This window comes from Pseudophryne corroboree, chromosome 7 (genome assembly GCF_028390025.1).
Source record: "Pseudophryne corroboree isolate aPseCor3 chromosome 7, aPseCor3.hap2, whole genome shotgun sequence".
NCBI lineage: Eukaryota > Metazoa > Chordata > Amphibia > Anura > Myobatrachidae > Pseudophryne > Pseudophryne corroboree.
Genome location: NC_086450.1, coordinates 305,695,867 through 305,713,768, shown reverse-complemented (window position 1 = coordinate 305,713,768; position 17,902 = coordinate 305,695,867). Strand labels below are relative to the sequence as shown.

Here is a 17,902-nt window from a genome sequence, read left to right as displayed (position 1 = left end):
CCTGGTACCGCACAGGATAGCTGGAGTTATGTGGAGGGTCAGCGCTCCCTGTCAGCGTCTCAGTAGTGTGATCTGCCGGGAGAAAATGGCGCTGGTTAGTGCTGGATCCGCTCTGAGGAGAAGCTCCGCTCCTAAAATGGCGCGTCTTCCCGCACTTTGGAAGTCATTCCGAGTTGATCGCTCGCTAGCAGTTTTTAGCAGCCGTGCAAACGCATAGTTGCCGCCCACGGGGGAGTGTATTTTCGCTTTGCAGGAATGCGAACGCCTGTGCAGCAGAGCGCCTGCAAACACATTTTGTGCAAAACAAGACCAGCCCTGTAGTTACTTATCCTGTGCGATGATTGCTGCGACAAGTGACACGGTAATGACATCAGATACTCGCCTAGCAAACGCCCTGCCATGCCTGCGTTTTTCCAAACACTCCCAGAAAACGGTCAGTTGACACCCATAAACGCCCTCTTCCTGTCAATCTCCTTGCGTTCAACTGTGCGATTGGAATCGTCGCTAGAACCAGTGCAAAACCACAATGGACTTCGTACCCGTACAACGCGCATGTGCATTGCGGTGCATACGCAGATTAGCCGTTTTTTTCACTGATCGCTATGACCCCCTTTGTAAGATTATACTGGCCTGAGGTAAATGTTGCTAGCAGTAGTACAGTGTCCCTGATAGCTGCTGTGACCAGTTTAAGGGTGTTTGCGCTGGCCCAGGGCGCCCCTCACAGCGCCGCACTCTGAGCCCTCTGGAGCACAGCCTCAGCGCTGTGCTCCCAACCCTGATGCCGCCATTCTCACCGGATCCCCGCTTGTCGGGTCACCGGTGTCCAACTCACCACCGATGTCTTCTGGCTGTTAGGGGGTGGCGGCAGTGCTGCGGGAGCGAGCGGTCGCCTCAGGGGCTTGCGATCGACACCCTCAGGAGCTCAGTGTCCTGTCATCAGAGATAGGGGCTATTAACTTCAGAGGGTTGGACACTGCTACCGCCCTAAGTCCCACGAAGCAGGGAGGCTGTTGCCAGCAGCCTCCCTGTGCCTAACTCTAACAAAAATAAGAAAACTAGAAAAACTCCTATGGAGCTCCCTTAGCTGTGACCGGCTCCTCCGGGCACATTTTCTAAACTGAGTCTGGTAGGAGGGGCATAGAGGGAGGAGCCAGCCCACACTATTAAACTCTTAAAGTGCCCATGGTTCCTGGTGGACCCGTCTACACCCCATGGTACTAATGTGGACCCCAGCATCCTCTAGGACGTAAGAGAAATTATTTATAAGTTTACCACAACAACCACAGCCACACTGCACATGATATAGTGAGCAGAGAGGCTTTGGAATGCCCCACTGAGCCTGGTGAAAGGTTTTGGAATGCTCCACTGCATGGTGATGTAACCCCCCCCCCCCCCACACACACACACACACACACACACACACACACACACACACACACACACACACACACACACACACACACACACACACACACACACACACACACACACACACACACATTTCATCACATAATAAGTTGAGTGGAGATGTGGGCCTGTATCTGTATTTGACAGCAATGCTTGTTTTTCTTCCAGAGATATTAACAAAATAATAAAGATTTGTAAGAGAATAGCTAGGAAAAAGGACAGATACAGTACATTCCTGAACAGGTGTGGACACTTAAATGCACATAAAAAAAACATTTCTGGTCTTTCCACTATTCAACACGTTACTATTACTTAGTTCCAGCAGAGGGAAATCTAACGCTAGCTTAAAATTGAAAGTCAGATCCTGAGTGCAAGACTTGTGTTAACATTAAGGCTGGCAAGCAGAAGTTCACAATAAATGTAAGCAAGGCCAGATTAAGATGACATGGGGCCCTAGGCAGCACACTAGCTCAGGGCCCCACACACTAAAGTCACCATCGGTTAACACTTGTGTGTGTACACACACCCTACTCCCAAATAATATTAATACACCACCCAATACATTCCAGAACCTTACCGATCCTTTGCATTGGCGCTGGAAGGGGGGCAGGGGCAAGCGGGTGGCACGCTCCTCCCCAAATATGTGAGAGGTGCCAGTCAAAGTTCTGAGTTGAGGGGTGCAGAGTGGCTGTCATCTACAATTAAAATGGGCAATGTCAAGAGCCACAGGATTGCACAGTTCTGTACACTCCTGTGAACAGGGCACACATGGGTGCAGCTAGCTGCAATCATGATGCGGTTGCATGTGCGACCCATTAGAGGGTAAGCAGACGGCGGCCGCATCTGTAGACAGATATCTGTCATCAAGTAGGTTGTGTAGTAGGTTCCCCTTAGAGGGCAATATTTAGCAAATTAGGGGCGCCAAAATGAAATTATATCTTGACCCCCCAACCAAAAAGGTTGTGGTGCCCCTGATCCTTAACATTATCTATTTTGGAGTCTGGACTTCCACTTGCAGAGGTGCGTGCGGAGGAGTGCAGAAGAGAGAGAGGGGACTCGCTGTGTAGTGGACGGTGTGGTACCACAGCAACATACATTAAGGCATGGGTGGCCACAACAAGAGAGTATCAGAGCCGCTGAACCTCCCCTATTGACTCCACTATATGTCACCATGTCTGCAATAGTGCCTCTGGTACTGTACATACATGGTGGCACCAGCAGCACTGTGAGTGCCATAGATGACACATGATGACACAAGCCCCCCCCCCCCCCCCCCCCCTATCCCCCTCCCATTATGGTAGCTGCGCTGAGCGGGTAATAGAATAGTGCTTAAAGAAAAATTAAGGGTTATGGTAAAACTTACCTGTGTGAACTCTTTTTCTTTGAGGCTCAGGGAAAGACATTGGGGAAAGACAAAGCTTTTAGTGCTCCCAAGATGCTCCAGTCCTACCTCTCTATACCCCGCCCCCAGCCTAGGCTATTAATTTTTGTTAACATGCCCAAGCAGGAAAGGAGAGAAGGAAGGTTGGTACACAAAAGAAAACTACTCTCACACAATAGAGAAGAGAGGGGAACCAGTAACCAAGAGAAGAAACCCATAGAAGCCAGGTGCGTCAGGGTGGGCGCCCTGTGGATCCTATGGACTTCAAAGAACAGAGTTAAGAAAGGTAAGTTTTACCATGAATCTTATTTTCTTCTGCAGGTTCCATAGTCTCCACAGGGAGAGACATTGGGGATGTCCCAAAGCAGTTGTTCAAGGGAGGAGACACTCCTCAGCTGAGAGAAGAATCTGGCATCCAAAGGAAGCATCCTGAGAGGCAAAGGTATCAAAGGCATAGAACCTACGGTATGAGCAGAAGACCACGTGGACGCCTTCCACAGTTGTTCAGCAGATGCGTGGCGCTGCCTATTAAGGACTCACAGAGTGAGTAGAATGGGCAGAGACTGTATTTGGCACAGGGAGGTCAGCCTGCATGTAAGCCTGTAAGATAGTCATACGAAGACATCTGGCCAGAGTCTGCTTGTTAGCTAGCCAGCCCCTCTTGTAGAAGTTATAGAGGACAAAGAGGGAATCCGTTTTCCTGATGGAGCTGGTGCGATCCACGTAAATCTGAGAAGCACAAACCACATCCAAAGTGGCCTCCCCCGCCATAAGGCCTGCGGACTGGAAGGCCGGAACCACAATTTCTTTGTTAAAGTAGAAACTGTACACCACCTTGAGGAGGTAGCCAGGTTGGGTCCGAAGGAAAACTATGTCCCGATGAAAGATCATGAAAGGGAAGCAACAGGAGAGCTTTCTGTTCTGTTCGGAGGAAATAGCCAGAAGAAAAACAGTTTTGTCGTCAGCCATTTGGGGTCCACTGAGTCCAGAGGTTCAAACAGGGGCTCCTGAAGTGCCTGGAGAACTACTGACAAATCCCATGGACAAAGGGAGGTTGAATACAAAGATCACCTTGAAGAAAGGTGCGGACGTCAGACAGTGGAGCAATTCTTTGCTGGAACAAAACTGACAGAGCAGAGACATGCATTTTCAGAGATGTCAGGCGGAGTCAGAGATGCAATCCAGCTTAGAGGAAGGCAAGGATCTAGGAAACTCGAAAAACCAGAGAGTCATAGTGCCTAGCAGCACACACTGGAAGTAGATATGCCACACATGGTAAAAGATACGGCTGAGGCCGGCTTCCGTGCCCTGAGCATGATTTGAATCACAGAGCCGAAGAAACCTTAGGAAGGATGACTCAAGTGCAACACCATCAAAGACAGGTGAGCTAAATCTGGGTGCAGACAGGGCCCTTGGGACAACAGGTCTGGTTGTAGAGGTAGTGGAGAGGAAATGTCTATGTAGAGACTCTGCAGATCAGTGAACCAATGGTGACTGGGCTAGGTCGGCGCTATCAACAGGACTGTGCAACCTTCTTGCTTGAAGTTGTGAAGAAATCTGGGAAGGAGGGAGACTGGAGGGAATAGGTAGGTCCATTAAACTGCCAGGGCATCTACGAAGGCTGTTTCTTATTCTGGATCTGTACACGCATACACAGCCAGATCTTCATTAATCTCCTCACATGCTGGGGAACATCGAGCAGTTGGGATAGGTAAAGTAGAGTTTTAACTAAGCATGCCACTGTAGGAGGAACTTACCACTTATCACAATCACCAGATGAGAGAGGGTAAAAAGAAGCCAGGCACTTAGGTACAGTGCATCCGTAAAGTATTCACAGTGCTTGACTTTTTCCACATTTTGTTATGTTACAGCCATATTCCAAAATGGAATAAATTAATTTGTTACCTTAAAATTCTACACACAATACCCCATAATGACAACATGAAAAAGTTTGTGATTTTGCAAATTTATTAAAAATAAAACAACTAAGAAATCACATGTACATAAAGTATTCTCAGCCTTTGCCATGAAGCTAAAAATTAAGCTCAGATGCATCCACTGATCATCCTTGCGATGTTCCTACAGCTTAATTGGAGTCCACCTGTGGTAAATTCAGTTGAATGGACATGATTTGGAAAGGCACACACCTGTCTATATAAGGTCCCACACTTGACAGTGCATGTCTGAGCGGTATCCGAACTCTAGGTCGACACCCATTGATCGACAGTGGGTAGGTCGACACTAGAAATAGGTCGACACAGCCATTGGGTCGACATGAACAAGGTCGGCATGAAAAAAGGTCGACATGAGTTTTTAACTTCTTTTCGTTTTAGTGGACTTTTTCATACTTTACGTTCCAAGTGGACTACAATTGGGAACGGTAACCTGTGCCAGGTGCAGTGGTACCAATGTGAGGCACCTTGCCTGCCATGCAAGGGGGTTCCCGGTCACTTGATGGAGAAAACAACACCAAAAAATACATAAAAAACTCATGTAGACATTTTTTCATGTCGACCCAATTGCCGTGTCGACCTATTTCTAGTGTCAACCTACCCACTGTCAACAAATGGGTGTCGACCTAATGAGTGTCAACCTCATTGGTGTCGACCTTGAGTCCCATACCCGTCTGAGCACAAACCAAGCATAAAGTCAAAGGAATTGTCTGAAGACCTCTGAGACAGGATTGTCTCAAGGCACAAATCTGGGGAAGGGTACAGAAAAATATCTGCTGCTTTGAAGGTCCCAATGAGCACAGTGGCCTCCATCATCCGTAAATGGAAGAAGTTCTGAACCACCAGGACGCTTTCTAGAGCTGGCCGACCGTCTGAACTGAGTGATCGGGGGAGAAGGTCCCTAGTCAGGGAGGTGACCAAGAACCTGATTGTCACTCTGTCAGAGCTACAGCATTTCTCTGAGGAGAGAGGAGAACCTTCCAGAAGGACAACCATCTCTGCAGCAATCCACCAATCAGGCCTGTATGGTAGAGTGGCCAGACGGAAGCTACTCCTTAGTAAAAAGCACATGGCAGCCCGCCTGGAGTTTGCCAAAATGCACCTGAAGGACTCTTAGATTATGAGAAACATCTCTGGTCTGATGAGACAAAGATTGAACTATTTGGTGTGAATGCCAGGCGTCATGTTTGGAGGAAACCAGGCACCGCTCATCACCAGGACAATACCATCCCTACAGTGAAGCATGGCGGTGGTAGCATCATGATGTGGGGATGTTTTTCAGCTACAGGAACTGGGAGAGTAGTCTGGATAGAGGGAAAGATGAATGCAGCAATGTACACAGATTTATTAATTATTATTATTTTATTCCAGTTAGTAATAAGGCTGAAACATAACAAAATGAGGAAAAAGTGAAGCGCTGTGAATACTTTCCAGATGCACTGTATCTGAAACTTTTTACTAGGGGTACTCCATGCTTCATGCATGAGGTCAGAAAGTTGATCTGACTGAGGAAATTCAGCCTATACTATGTGTGTATATATATATATATATATATATATATATATATATATATATATACATACACATACTGTATATATATCCACAGATATTCCGGCACTCCTATATCCGATCCACGCTTAATTGCTCCTGTGCCCTCCACTGGGGAAAATTTCTCTGACGTACTGGTGCAGAAAAGCGAGGCGGCACTCGGAGACTTGTATTCAAACAAAAACAACACAGCAATACACGTTTTTGTTTCAATACAAGTCTCCAAGTGTCGCCTCGTTTTTCTGCAGCGGTGTATATATATATATATATATATATATATATATATATATATATATAAAACGTACTATTTAGTCCCGAATGCAGTATGCATGTTTAATGAACCATTGATTATACTGTATATGCAATATTAATTCAATATTTACTATGAAGTCCCTTAACAAATGGCGAATAGATTATGCACACCACTTGTAACATTATCTTACAAAAACAACTACAGTGTAGTAAAAAAAAAAAACCTGAAAAAGGCAATGCAGATGATATGACTCAAAATGTAATACAATAGAAGCTTTATGGCCCCACCTTCTCCACTGGAGCACACATAACTTACCAAGTGCTCTCGCTCATAGCTGAAGAATTGTGGAAATACTGTTTTGATTTCCATTGCTGACCATTTCAGTTTTCCATTGCTGCTTTCAAAATTATTTAAGCAATTCCGAAAATGATTGTATGCATCACATGTAATGTCCATATGTCTTAGGGTAAAGTTAAACCTAACAGAAATATAAAATAAACATGAAAATGTCAATTTTACAGATTATTTTCATCATCAGAATTTGGTACTCTTTTCATGAGGTCCTGCAGTATTTGTAATTTAACGTTACTATGGGGTCGATTCAATTGTTTTGTGGGCGCACAAATGTAATGAGAGCCCATTGGAGCTATGCAATATCCCCCCCGTCCGTTCTCTGTTGGGCGTGTATCACCCGTATGCACACCCATTAGTAGTACCGTCTAAAGTCCTGGTTAGGGTGCTGAAACTCCTGTGTGAGTGCCCAAACCACGTAGCTTTCGCACATTGCAGCTCGCACTTCAGGATGCTGCAAGCTGAAATGTGTCCCCATGGCAGCATGCGCGACCTAGCGGAACAACAATTGAATTGCTCCATGGGTGCCATCTAGTGGCAGATGGGGCAGCCAACAATTTAATCGGCCCCTACTGTATATTAGAAATTATAGTACACGCAGAGGTGATAATAGTTTTCCAGGTAGTCTGGATGATATTATGGGGTCACCTCTTAATTTGTATTTCTGATTGTTGGGTTTTTTTCCAGTTTTTTTTTTTTTATTTCAGAACCCAGATCTAATTGGCCTGGGGCTTATTGGGGCAGGATCCAACAGAGCTTTTTTCCTGGGGTTTGGTTCCTCTGCAGGATTTTCCACCCCATTGAACAACTTTTCCCTCTACTGCACATCTGTGTGTGAAAGCTTCTATTTCCCTCTGCATGTGAATATCTGATGACCTCCATCTTGTCTGACGTTACTCCCAGTGTGCTATATTTATTATTATGATCATTTTATTAAGGTTACACTAGTACTTCAATAGTTAACACTAAAAAAAGGAAAAGAAACAAAAAGGTGCTGGCTTAATTAAAAGATACATTTCTCTGATTTTCACACAATTATTGCAAGCAGATATTTAACAATAAAAAATAAAAATTAAAAATTAAACATTTATTTAGACACACAGAAATAAAAATATACTAAAAGTAATAATCATAAAAATGTACATATACATATATCTACTGGAATGAAACAATAGTTAATTTGCTCTATAAGTTTATGAAAATGTAACAGTATATTAAGCTGTTTAAATCTGGCAAATGATCATACATGGATTGGAAGGTTAGATAGAAAATAGTTTGCATCCAAAAGGGGCTAAATAAAAAGCTGGACTATAGTTGCTGAAAATAAATTCAATTTCGGGTTACTGTTTCTGTTGGTATCTATTAAATCAATTTATGTACCCATTCAATAAACTCATGCTCATGGGGTGCAAAATAGAATTTTGTATACAATAACTACAATACAGTAGGGTTTGGTATGAGGATGTGACAATCAGAATGTTGACACTCAGAACAGGAACAGTGTGAGGTTGAACCAGTAATACAGACCTGTTAATAATGTAATTTTTTTTTTTGTTAAACAGAGTCTACTTTACAATGTCAGTATCATATAGTAAATCTTTATATTTGAAGTTCTAAATCTGATGCTGTTAAACTACATTAAATCCCATTAATAACATGTCAGCTTGGTGGGTTCGTCCCCACACTATCTCTCTTCAACATCCTAATGGCATACCTTGTGTTATCATGTATAATTAGAACTATTACATTATAAATGAAACGAAAAACAATGAATAGAAAATAAAGATGGAATTAATTAAAATTGTGATCTGGCATTGTATACTGATATTTATTGTCCTGCAAATAAGAGCAATGCTATTATTATCATCCAGGATTTGTCTGTTTACAGAGACTGACTGTTAATTATCTGACAACAGTTCCTTATACAAACCATTGCCTGAGGATCCTACCACAGTAAGTGCTTTAACAGAGACTTGACATCACATTTACAACTTGCAGTCCATTAGGGCAGTATTTCACAATTATTGTATGGGGTTTCAATATCAAATAATCCAGGTGCTCCATTGTTATATACTCTCCCTAAAGTGCACAAGAGTATGGTGGCACCACCAGGACATCCCATAATTGCTGCTTGTGGATCACTTTTTCAGCAGACTTCTGTGTCTTTGGACGCTCTGCTGCAACCTTGTATTGTTGGGCACCCTAAATACTTACTGGATACAGCTTCACTACTGAATAAATAGGAATCATTACCAGAGATTCCTAATGACAGATTTTTTTTAAGGCAGTATAGATATTTCTAGTATAGATATACCTATTGGTGATGGGTTGAGGGCTGTCCATGATCTTATTAAAGATAATACCTTTTACATAGGACCTGATATGGATTTAGGGGGTCATTCCGAGTTGTTCGCTCGTTGCCGATTTTCGCTATATTGCGATTAGTCGCTTACTGCGCATGCGCAAGGTTCGCAGAGCGCATGCGCTTAGTTATTTTACACAAAAGTTAGGTATTTTACTCACGGCATAACGAGGATTTTTTATTGTTCTGGTGATCGTAGTGTGATTGACAGGAAGTGTGTGTTTCTGGGCGGAAACTGGCCGTTTTCTGGGAGTGTGCGAAAAAACGCTGGCATTTCTGGGAAAAACGCGGGAGTGTCTGGGCGAACGCTGGGTGTGTTTGTGACGTCAAACCAGGAACGAAACTGACTGAACTGATCGCAATGGCTGAGTAAGTCTCGAGCTACTTAGAAACTGCTAAGAAATTTCTATTCGCTATTCTGCTAATCTTTCGTTCTCAATTCTGCTATGCCAAGATACACTCCCAGAGGGCGGCGGCTTAGCATGTGCAATGCTGCTAAAAGCAGCTAGCGAGCGAACAACTCGGAATGAGGGCCTTAGTCTTTGACTTCTTAGAGATAGTAGTGACCCATCATTTGTTTGTGAATGATGGGCAGCTCTATTTTCAAGTATTTGGCTGTGCCATGGGATCCAGTGTAGCCGCATCGTATGTCAACATGTTTCAAGTTAAACAGCTATTTTCTTTAATGATGTACAGTACATATACAGTACCCGTTAAAAGTTTGGACACACCTTCTCATGCAATGATTTTTATTTATTTTAATTATTTTCTATATTGTAGATTAACACTGAAGACATCAAAACTATGAAAGAACACATATGGATTTATGTTGTAAACAAAAAAGTGTTAAACAAATCAAAATATGTTTTATATTTTATATTCCTCAAAGTAGCCCCCTTTTGCTTTGATGACAGCTTTGCACACTCTTGCCATTCTCTCAATCAGCTTCATGAGGTAGTCTCCTGAAATGGGTTTGAATTAACAGGTGTGCCTTGTCAAGAGTCAATCTGTGGAATTACTTGCCTTCTTAATATGTTTGAGACCATCAGCTGTGTTGTGCAGAGGTATGGTTAGTACACAGTGGACACCCCTATTTGACTACTGTTGTAATCAATATTATGGCATGAACCACTCAACACAGCAAAGAAAAACGATACAGAAAATTTCAAGAATTTTGAAAGCATCCTAAACTGCAGTTGCAGAAACCATCAAACGCTATGATGAAACTGGCTCTCATGAGGACCGCCCCAGGAAAGGAAGACCAAGAGTAACCTCTGCTGCAGGGGATAAGTTCATTAGAGTTACCAGCCTCAGAAACCGCTACTCAACAGCACCTCAGATTAGAGCCCACATAAATTCTTCAGAGATCAAGTAGCAGATAAATCTCAACACCAACTGTTCAGAGGAGACTGCGCGAATCAGGCCTTCATGGACGAATTGCTGCGAAGAAGCCACTACTGAGGATGAACAACAAGAAGAGAATTGTTTGGGTCAAGAAATACAAGGAATGGACATTAGACCAGTGGAAATCTGTACTTTGGTCTGATGAGTCCAAATTTGAGATTTTTGGTTCCAACCGCCGTGTCTTTGTGAGACGCAGAGAAGGTGAGCGGATGGTTTATGCATGTGTGGTTCCCACTGTGAAGTATGGAGGAGGAGGTGTAATGGTGTGGGGGTGCTTTGCTGCTGACACTGTTGGTGATTTATTCAAAATTCAAGGCACACTTAGCCAGCATGGCTACCACAGCATTCTGCAGCGCCATGCCATCCCATCTGGATTGCGCTTACTGGGACCATAATTTGTTTTTCAACAAGACAGTGACCCCAAAACACACCTCCAGGCTATGTAAGGGCTACTTGACCAAGAAGGAAAGTGATGGAATGCTGCGTCAGATGACCTGGCCTCCACAATCACCCGACCTAAACCCAATTGAGATGGTTTGGGATGAGTTGGACCGCAGAGTGAAGGAAAAGCAGCCAAGTGCTCAGCACCTCTGGGAACTCCTTCAAAACTGTTGGAAAACCATTCCAGGAGACTAAAGCTGGCCATACATCAGGACGATATCTTTCCAACTAGCCAACTAGTTGGCTGGTTGGAAAGATAATGTGGCAGTGTGTGGGAGCAAACGATTATCAGCCGTTTGCTCCCACACGCTGAAAAACGTACAGAAACGGTCTGTCCAACTAGTTGGGAAAATCAAACCTGTTTGATTTTCCCAACCAATCGTTCAGGTGTAGGGGAAACTTCCCCCCCAACTGAACGATAAGTAGGCGGACACTGCCTGCCAGTGTCCGCCTACTGCGCCGGCAGCATGAAAAGCCCCCCCCCCACCCCCATTACCTGTGACAGCGGGCTGTGCAGTGCGGGGCCTGAAAAGGGGGCGGAGCTACGGCGGCACGAGGGGCGGAGCTACACGGAATAGAGGGGCGGAGCTACACGGGACCAGACAGCTTTGCAGTGACGGCCAGCCAGACTTGGTAAGTGGAGGGTGAGAGAGAAGTGTGTGTGTGTGTGTATATGGTGGGGTGTGTGTATGGTGGGGGTGTGTGTGTGTTTGTATATATGTGTGAAGTGTGTGTGTGTGTGGTGGAGGTGTGTGTGTGTGTATATATGTGTGTGTGTGTGTGTGCATGGTGGGGTGTGTGTGTGTGTGTGTGTGTGTGTATATATGTGTGAATTGTGTGTGTGTGAGGTATGTCTGTGTGTGCGCGCTTTATGGACGCCACTGCTGGGGGGGCCATTACATGCAAGGACGCTACTACTATAGGGGGGGCATTACGTATAAGGACGCTACTATTGCTGGGGGGGGCATTACATATAACGATACTACTGCTGGGGGGGCATTATGTATAAGGACGCTACTATTACTGGGGGGGCATTACCTATAACAATGCTACTACTACTGGGGGGCATTATGTATAAGAACGCTACTACTACATGGGGGCAATACATATAACGATGCTACTACTACTGGGGGGGCATTATGTATAAGAACGCTACTACTACAGGGGGGCATTACATATAACGATGCTACTACTACTGGGGGGGCATTATGTATAAGGAGGCTACTAATACTGGGGGGGCATTACATATAAGGACGCTACTACTGGGGGGGCATTATGTATAAGGACTCTTACTACTGGGGGGCATTATGTATAAGGACGGTGCTACTACTACTGGGGGGGGCATTATGTATAAGGATGCTACTACTACTGGGGGGGGCATTATGTATAAGGACGGTACTACTACTGGGGGCACATTACGTATAAGGATGCTACTACTACATGGGTGGCATTACGTATAAGGACGCTGGATCAGATGAGTATAATTATCTTTTATTTTCAGGTATCCGTGGATTCTACTTGGAGAAGAGGACCGACTGCTTCGTGTCAACATAGGTAAGTATGTGTGTGTCGACATGTGTGAAATAAAGTTTTACTGTCACGGTGTGTGTCTCCTGTTTTTATTTGGGTATTTTTTTCCCATTAGAACTACAGGTACCAGCGGGCCCGTTTTTCTCCCGCATGCTGGTACTTGTGGTTCTCCAAGTACCAGCTTGCGGGGGAGGCTTGCTGGGATTTGTAGTACTACTGGAAAAAACAATATTCTTTCAATTTTCTCAAGGCTATCAGCCCCCCATCCGCAGCCCTTGGATGGGGGGGACAGCCTTGGGCTTCACCCCTGGCCCTTGGGTGGCTGGGGGGGGGACCCCTTGATTGAAGTGGTCCCCACTCCCCCAGGGTACCCCGGCCAGGGGTGACTAGTTGGATATTTAATGCCATGGCCGCAGGGCACTGTATAAAAGTGACCCCCGGCTGTGGCATTATCTGTCCAGCTAGTGGAGCCTGATGCTGGTGTAAAAAATATGGGGGACCCCTACTCTTTTTGTCCCCCGTATTTTTTGCACCAGCACCAGGCGCAGAGCCCGGTGCTGGTTTTAAAAATACGGGGGATCCCCTGTCCGTTTTTCCCCCGGATTTTTAGAACCAGGACCGGCTCGAAGAGCCCGAGGCTGGTTATGCTTTGGAGGGGGGACCCCACGCAATTTTTTTTCGGGTTTTTCCCATTCCATTTAAAAAAAAATATATATATATAATAATCTTTTAAAAAATATATAAATAATACTTGTGCCTCCAAAAAAGAGGGCACCAGGCAAGCTGTACATTTTACTACATTGGGAGTGCCGAATATCTACATCTTATATATATATATATATATATATATATATATATATATATATATATAATTTGCCTTGGCAGCCCAACCATGCTGGTATCCATAGTTCAGTATAAAAATAAGTAAATCTAATAAATGTATGGTGGTGAAAGAAAAGCCCAGTTTCACTGAAAAAAAGACACTTCTGCATGTTTTGAAATTAAAAAACAAAACAAAACTGAAGAACTGTAGGCAGGCACTGTCCGCCTACTTCGGTGACATCACAAGTTGGACAGAAGTTGGAAGGTTGGTTGGTCTGATGAAAAGTTGGTTAGATGTGTGGAGCACTGGTAAAAAGTTGGTGAGATGTGTGGGGCACTGTTTTAGTTGAACAGACAAGTTGGATGGTTGGAAGTTTGGAGTGTTGGAGAAAAGTTGGTCTGATGTATGGCTAGCATAACTCATGCAGCTGATTGAGAGAATGTCAGGAGTGTGCAAAGCTGTCATAAAAGCAAAAGGGGTCTAATTTGAGGAATCTAAAATATAAAACATATTTTGATTTGTTTAACACTTTTTTGTTTACAACATAATTCCATATGTGTTCTTTCATAGTTTTGATGTTTTCAGTATTAATCTAAAATATAGAAAATAGGATTTTAATTACCTACCGGTAAATCCTTTTCTCGTAGTCCTTAGAGAATGCTCGGGTCCATTTAGTGCCATGGGTATAGACGGGTCCTTTGGGAGCCACTGGCACTTTAAGAGCTTAATAGTGTTGGCTGGCCCCTCCCTCTATGACCCTCCTACCAGACTCAGTCTACAAACTGTGCCCGAGGAGACGGACATACTTCGAGAGAAGGAAATACACAGATAGCGGTGAGATTCACACCAGCTCACACATAACAAAAAGGAAAGCCAAGCTATCCAACTTGGAACAATTCAGCAACGGCTGAAACAACAATACTGAACCAAGTAACAATGCAGGAATACGAAGCACTGGGCGGGCGCCAAGCATCCTCTACGGACTACGAGAAAAAGATTTACCGGTAGGTAATTAAAATCCTATTTTCTCTTACGTCCTAGAGGATGCTGGGGCCCATTTAGTACCATGGGGATGTACCAAAGCTCCTAGTACGGGAGGGAGACTGCGGAGGTTCCTGCAGAACTGATTGACCAAACTTTAGGTCCTCAGTGGCCAAAGAATCGAACTTGTAGAATTTAGCAAACGTGTTCGACCCAGACCAAGTAGATGCTCGGCAAAGCTGTAAAGCCGAGACACCCCGGACAGCCGCCCAGGAAGAACCCACTTTACGAGTAGAGTGGGCCTTAACAGATTTTGGACCTGCAAGCCTGCCGTCGAATAAGCATGCTGGATAGTAAGCCTGATCCAGCGAGAAATCGTCTGCTTAGAAGCAGGACACTCAACCTTGTTGGGATCATAAAGGACAAATAAAGCGTCCGACTTCCTGTGACGAGAAGTTCTCTTCACATAAATTTTCAAAGCCCTCACCACATCCAAGGTCTTTGAAGTAATTGAGGAGTCAGTAGCCGCTGGCACCACAATAGGTTGGTTGATATGAAAAGCCGACACAACCTTTGCAAGAAATTGCTGACACGTTCTAAGCTCAGCTCTATCTTCATGGAAAATCAAGTAGGGGCTCTTGCATGACAATGCCCCCAATTCTGACACATGTCTAGCAGATGCCAATGCCAACAGTGTGAACGCCTTCCAAGTAAGAAACTTGACATCCACCTCTTGCAAAGGTTAGAACCAATCCGATTGCAGGAACTGCAGCACCAGGTTAAGATCCCAAGGTGCCGTAGGTGGCACAAAGGGTGGTTGGATGTGTAGAACCCCTTTCAAGAATGTCTGAACCTCGGGAAGGGCAGCCTATTGTTTCTGGAAGAAAATGGACAAGGCCGAAATCTGGACCTTTATGGAGCCCAAGCATAGGCCCACGTCCACACCTGCTTGTAGAATGAGGAGAAACCGTCCAAGTTGAAACTCCACCGTTAGAAACTTCTTGGATTCACACAAAGACACATACTTTTTCCAAATCCAATGGTAATGTTTAGACGTAACCCCCTTCCTAGCCTATTAGCATAGGAATGACCTTTTTCGGAATACAATTCTGAGCTAAGATCTGGCGCTTAACCTCCATGCCGTCAAACGTAGCCACGGAAAGTCTTGATAGGCAAACGGCCCCTGTTGCAGAAGGTCCTCGCGAAGAGGAAGAGGCCTCAGATCCTCCTGCAGAAATTCCAGAAGATCCGCGTACCAAGCCCTTCTGGGCCAGTCTGGAGCAATGAGGATCGCCTGAACTCTTGTTCTTTTTATTATTTTGAGAATCCTTGGGATGAGTGGAAGTGGAGGGAACATATACACTGACTGGAACACCCACGGAGATACCAGTGCGTCCACCGCCACTGCTCGTAGGTCTCTTGACCTGGAACAGTACCACCAAAGCTTCTTGTTGAGGCAAGAGGCCATCATGTCTACCTGAGATACGCCCCATCGGCTTGTCAACTCTGCACACACCTCCGGGTGGAGGCCTCATTCTCCTGGATGGAGATCATGTCTGCTGAGGAAGTCCGCTTCCCAGTTGTCCACTCCCGGAATGAAGACTGCTGATAGCGCCACCGCGTGCTTTTCTACCCAGAGGAGGATTCTTGTTACCTCTGACATTGCCGCTCTGCGCTTCGTTCCACCCTGTCGGTTTATGTAGGACACTGCCGTTACATTGTCCGACTGAACCTGAATGGCCTGATCTTGCAGAAGATGTGCCATGTGTAGAAGGCCGTTGTATATGGCCCTATGTTCCAGAATGTTTATCAGAAGGATGGATTCCAGACTTGACCACTTTCCTTGGAAGTTTTCCCCTTGGGTGACCGCTCCCCAACCTGAGACTTGCATCCGTGGTTAGAAGGATCCAATCCTGAATCCTGAACCTGCGGCCCTTGAGTAGGTGAGAAGTTTGCAGCCACCAGAGGAGTGAAATTCTGGCTTTCGGCGACAGGCGTATCTGCTGGTGCAAGTGAAGATGTGATACCGACCAGCTGTCTAGGAGATCCAGTTGGAAGGACCTCGCATGGAATCTTCCGTACGGAAGAGCCTCGTAGCAGGCTACCATCTTCCCTAGAAGGCGAATGCACTGATGAGCCGAAAACTGGGCTGGCTTCAGGACATCCCGTACCATTGATTGGATCACAAACACTTTCTCTACCGGTAGAAACACTCTCTGCACTTCCATGTCGAGTATCATCCCCAGGAAGGGCAGTCTCTTTGTCGGCTCCAAATGTGACTTTGGAAGGTTCAGGATCCACCCATGATCCTAGAGTAGTCGAGTTGAGAGAGCAATACTCTACAACAACCTCTCCGTGGAAGATGCTTTTATCAGGAGATCGTCCAGATATGGAATTATGTTCACTCCGTGCCTGCGGAGGAGTAGCATCATCTCTGTCATGAACTTGGTGAACACTCTTGGTGCTGTGGAGAGGCCAAAAGCCAGTGCCTGGAACTGATAGTGACAATCCAGCAGCGCAAATCCGAGATAAGCCTGGTGAGGCGGCCAGAGGAAAATTCGTAAAAATACACTAATAAATTAGTATATCCTTTTCCGGGCGCTTCAACAGGGCTGTTTTTCCTAAAGCAGCTGTTAAATTAAAGTGATAGTCAATCACCACATGAACCAAATAAACAAAAAATATATAAACAGCGCTACCAGGTGCTAATATTCATAAAATTATATAAATTTTAATAAATTATTCAATAACATGAACACATGTACATTAAAAAATTAAACCAATCGAATAAAAAACAAGCCTCATATGCCAATAATATGACCAATCGAGCTTTTCCATGGACTCCTATATAACGCCCAGTGATATTGAAGAATGTTCCAATGCTTAATGTGTTATATCCTGCAGGGATAACCGGATAATAGTTACCAGATCCTAAGTGGAGGAAGGCAGGGTATTCCACCTAGCGCGGTGATGATGATTCTGTCCTGCGCAAATGTAAATGGTGGTTCTCCCTTTTTGTTAAATGTCCACATATATGGATTTCTGGATCAGTCTCCGGAATTGATGAATTTCAGATGGGTCACAGCTCTAAAGACCACTGCGGGTCATCCCAACACATCTGTATCCAAATTTAGGACAAGCAATGGATGATCAGTTCCATGGATTCACTGGCCTTAGCGACGTCCTGGTCATAGGTTGGACATTTAACAAAAAGGGAGAACCACCATTTACATTTGCGCAGGACAGAATCATCATCACCGCGCTAGGTGGAATACCCTGCCTTCCTCCACTTAGGATCTGGTAACTATTATCCGGTTATCCCTGCAGGATATAACACATTAAGCATTGGAACATTCTTCAATATCACTGGGCGTTATATAGGAGTCCATGGAAAAGCTCGATTGGTCATATTATTGGCATATGAGGCTTGTTTTTTATTCGATTGGTTTAATTTTTTAATGTACATGTG

At 44.7% G+C, this 17,902-nt stretch overlaps 1 protein-coding gene across 8 annotated transcripts in view; it reads right to left on the bottom strand.

Annotated features, from left to right (window-relative positions):
• Window positions 1-17,902, bottom strand: part of METTL22 (methyltransferase 22, Kin17 lysine) — a 748,727-nt gene that overhangs the window by 22,976 nt on the left and 707,849 nt on the right. For all 8 annotated transcript variants that reach the window (XM_063934257.1, XM_063934253.1, XM_063934254.1 and 5 more), the window contains one exon: window positions 6,857-7,019. In XM_063934257.1, the coding sequence (XP_063790327.1) occupies window positions 6,857-7,019 (163 nt within the window). The remainder of the gene's footprint in view (window positions 1-6,856; window positions 7,020-17,902) is intronic.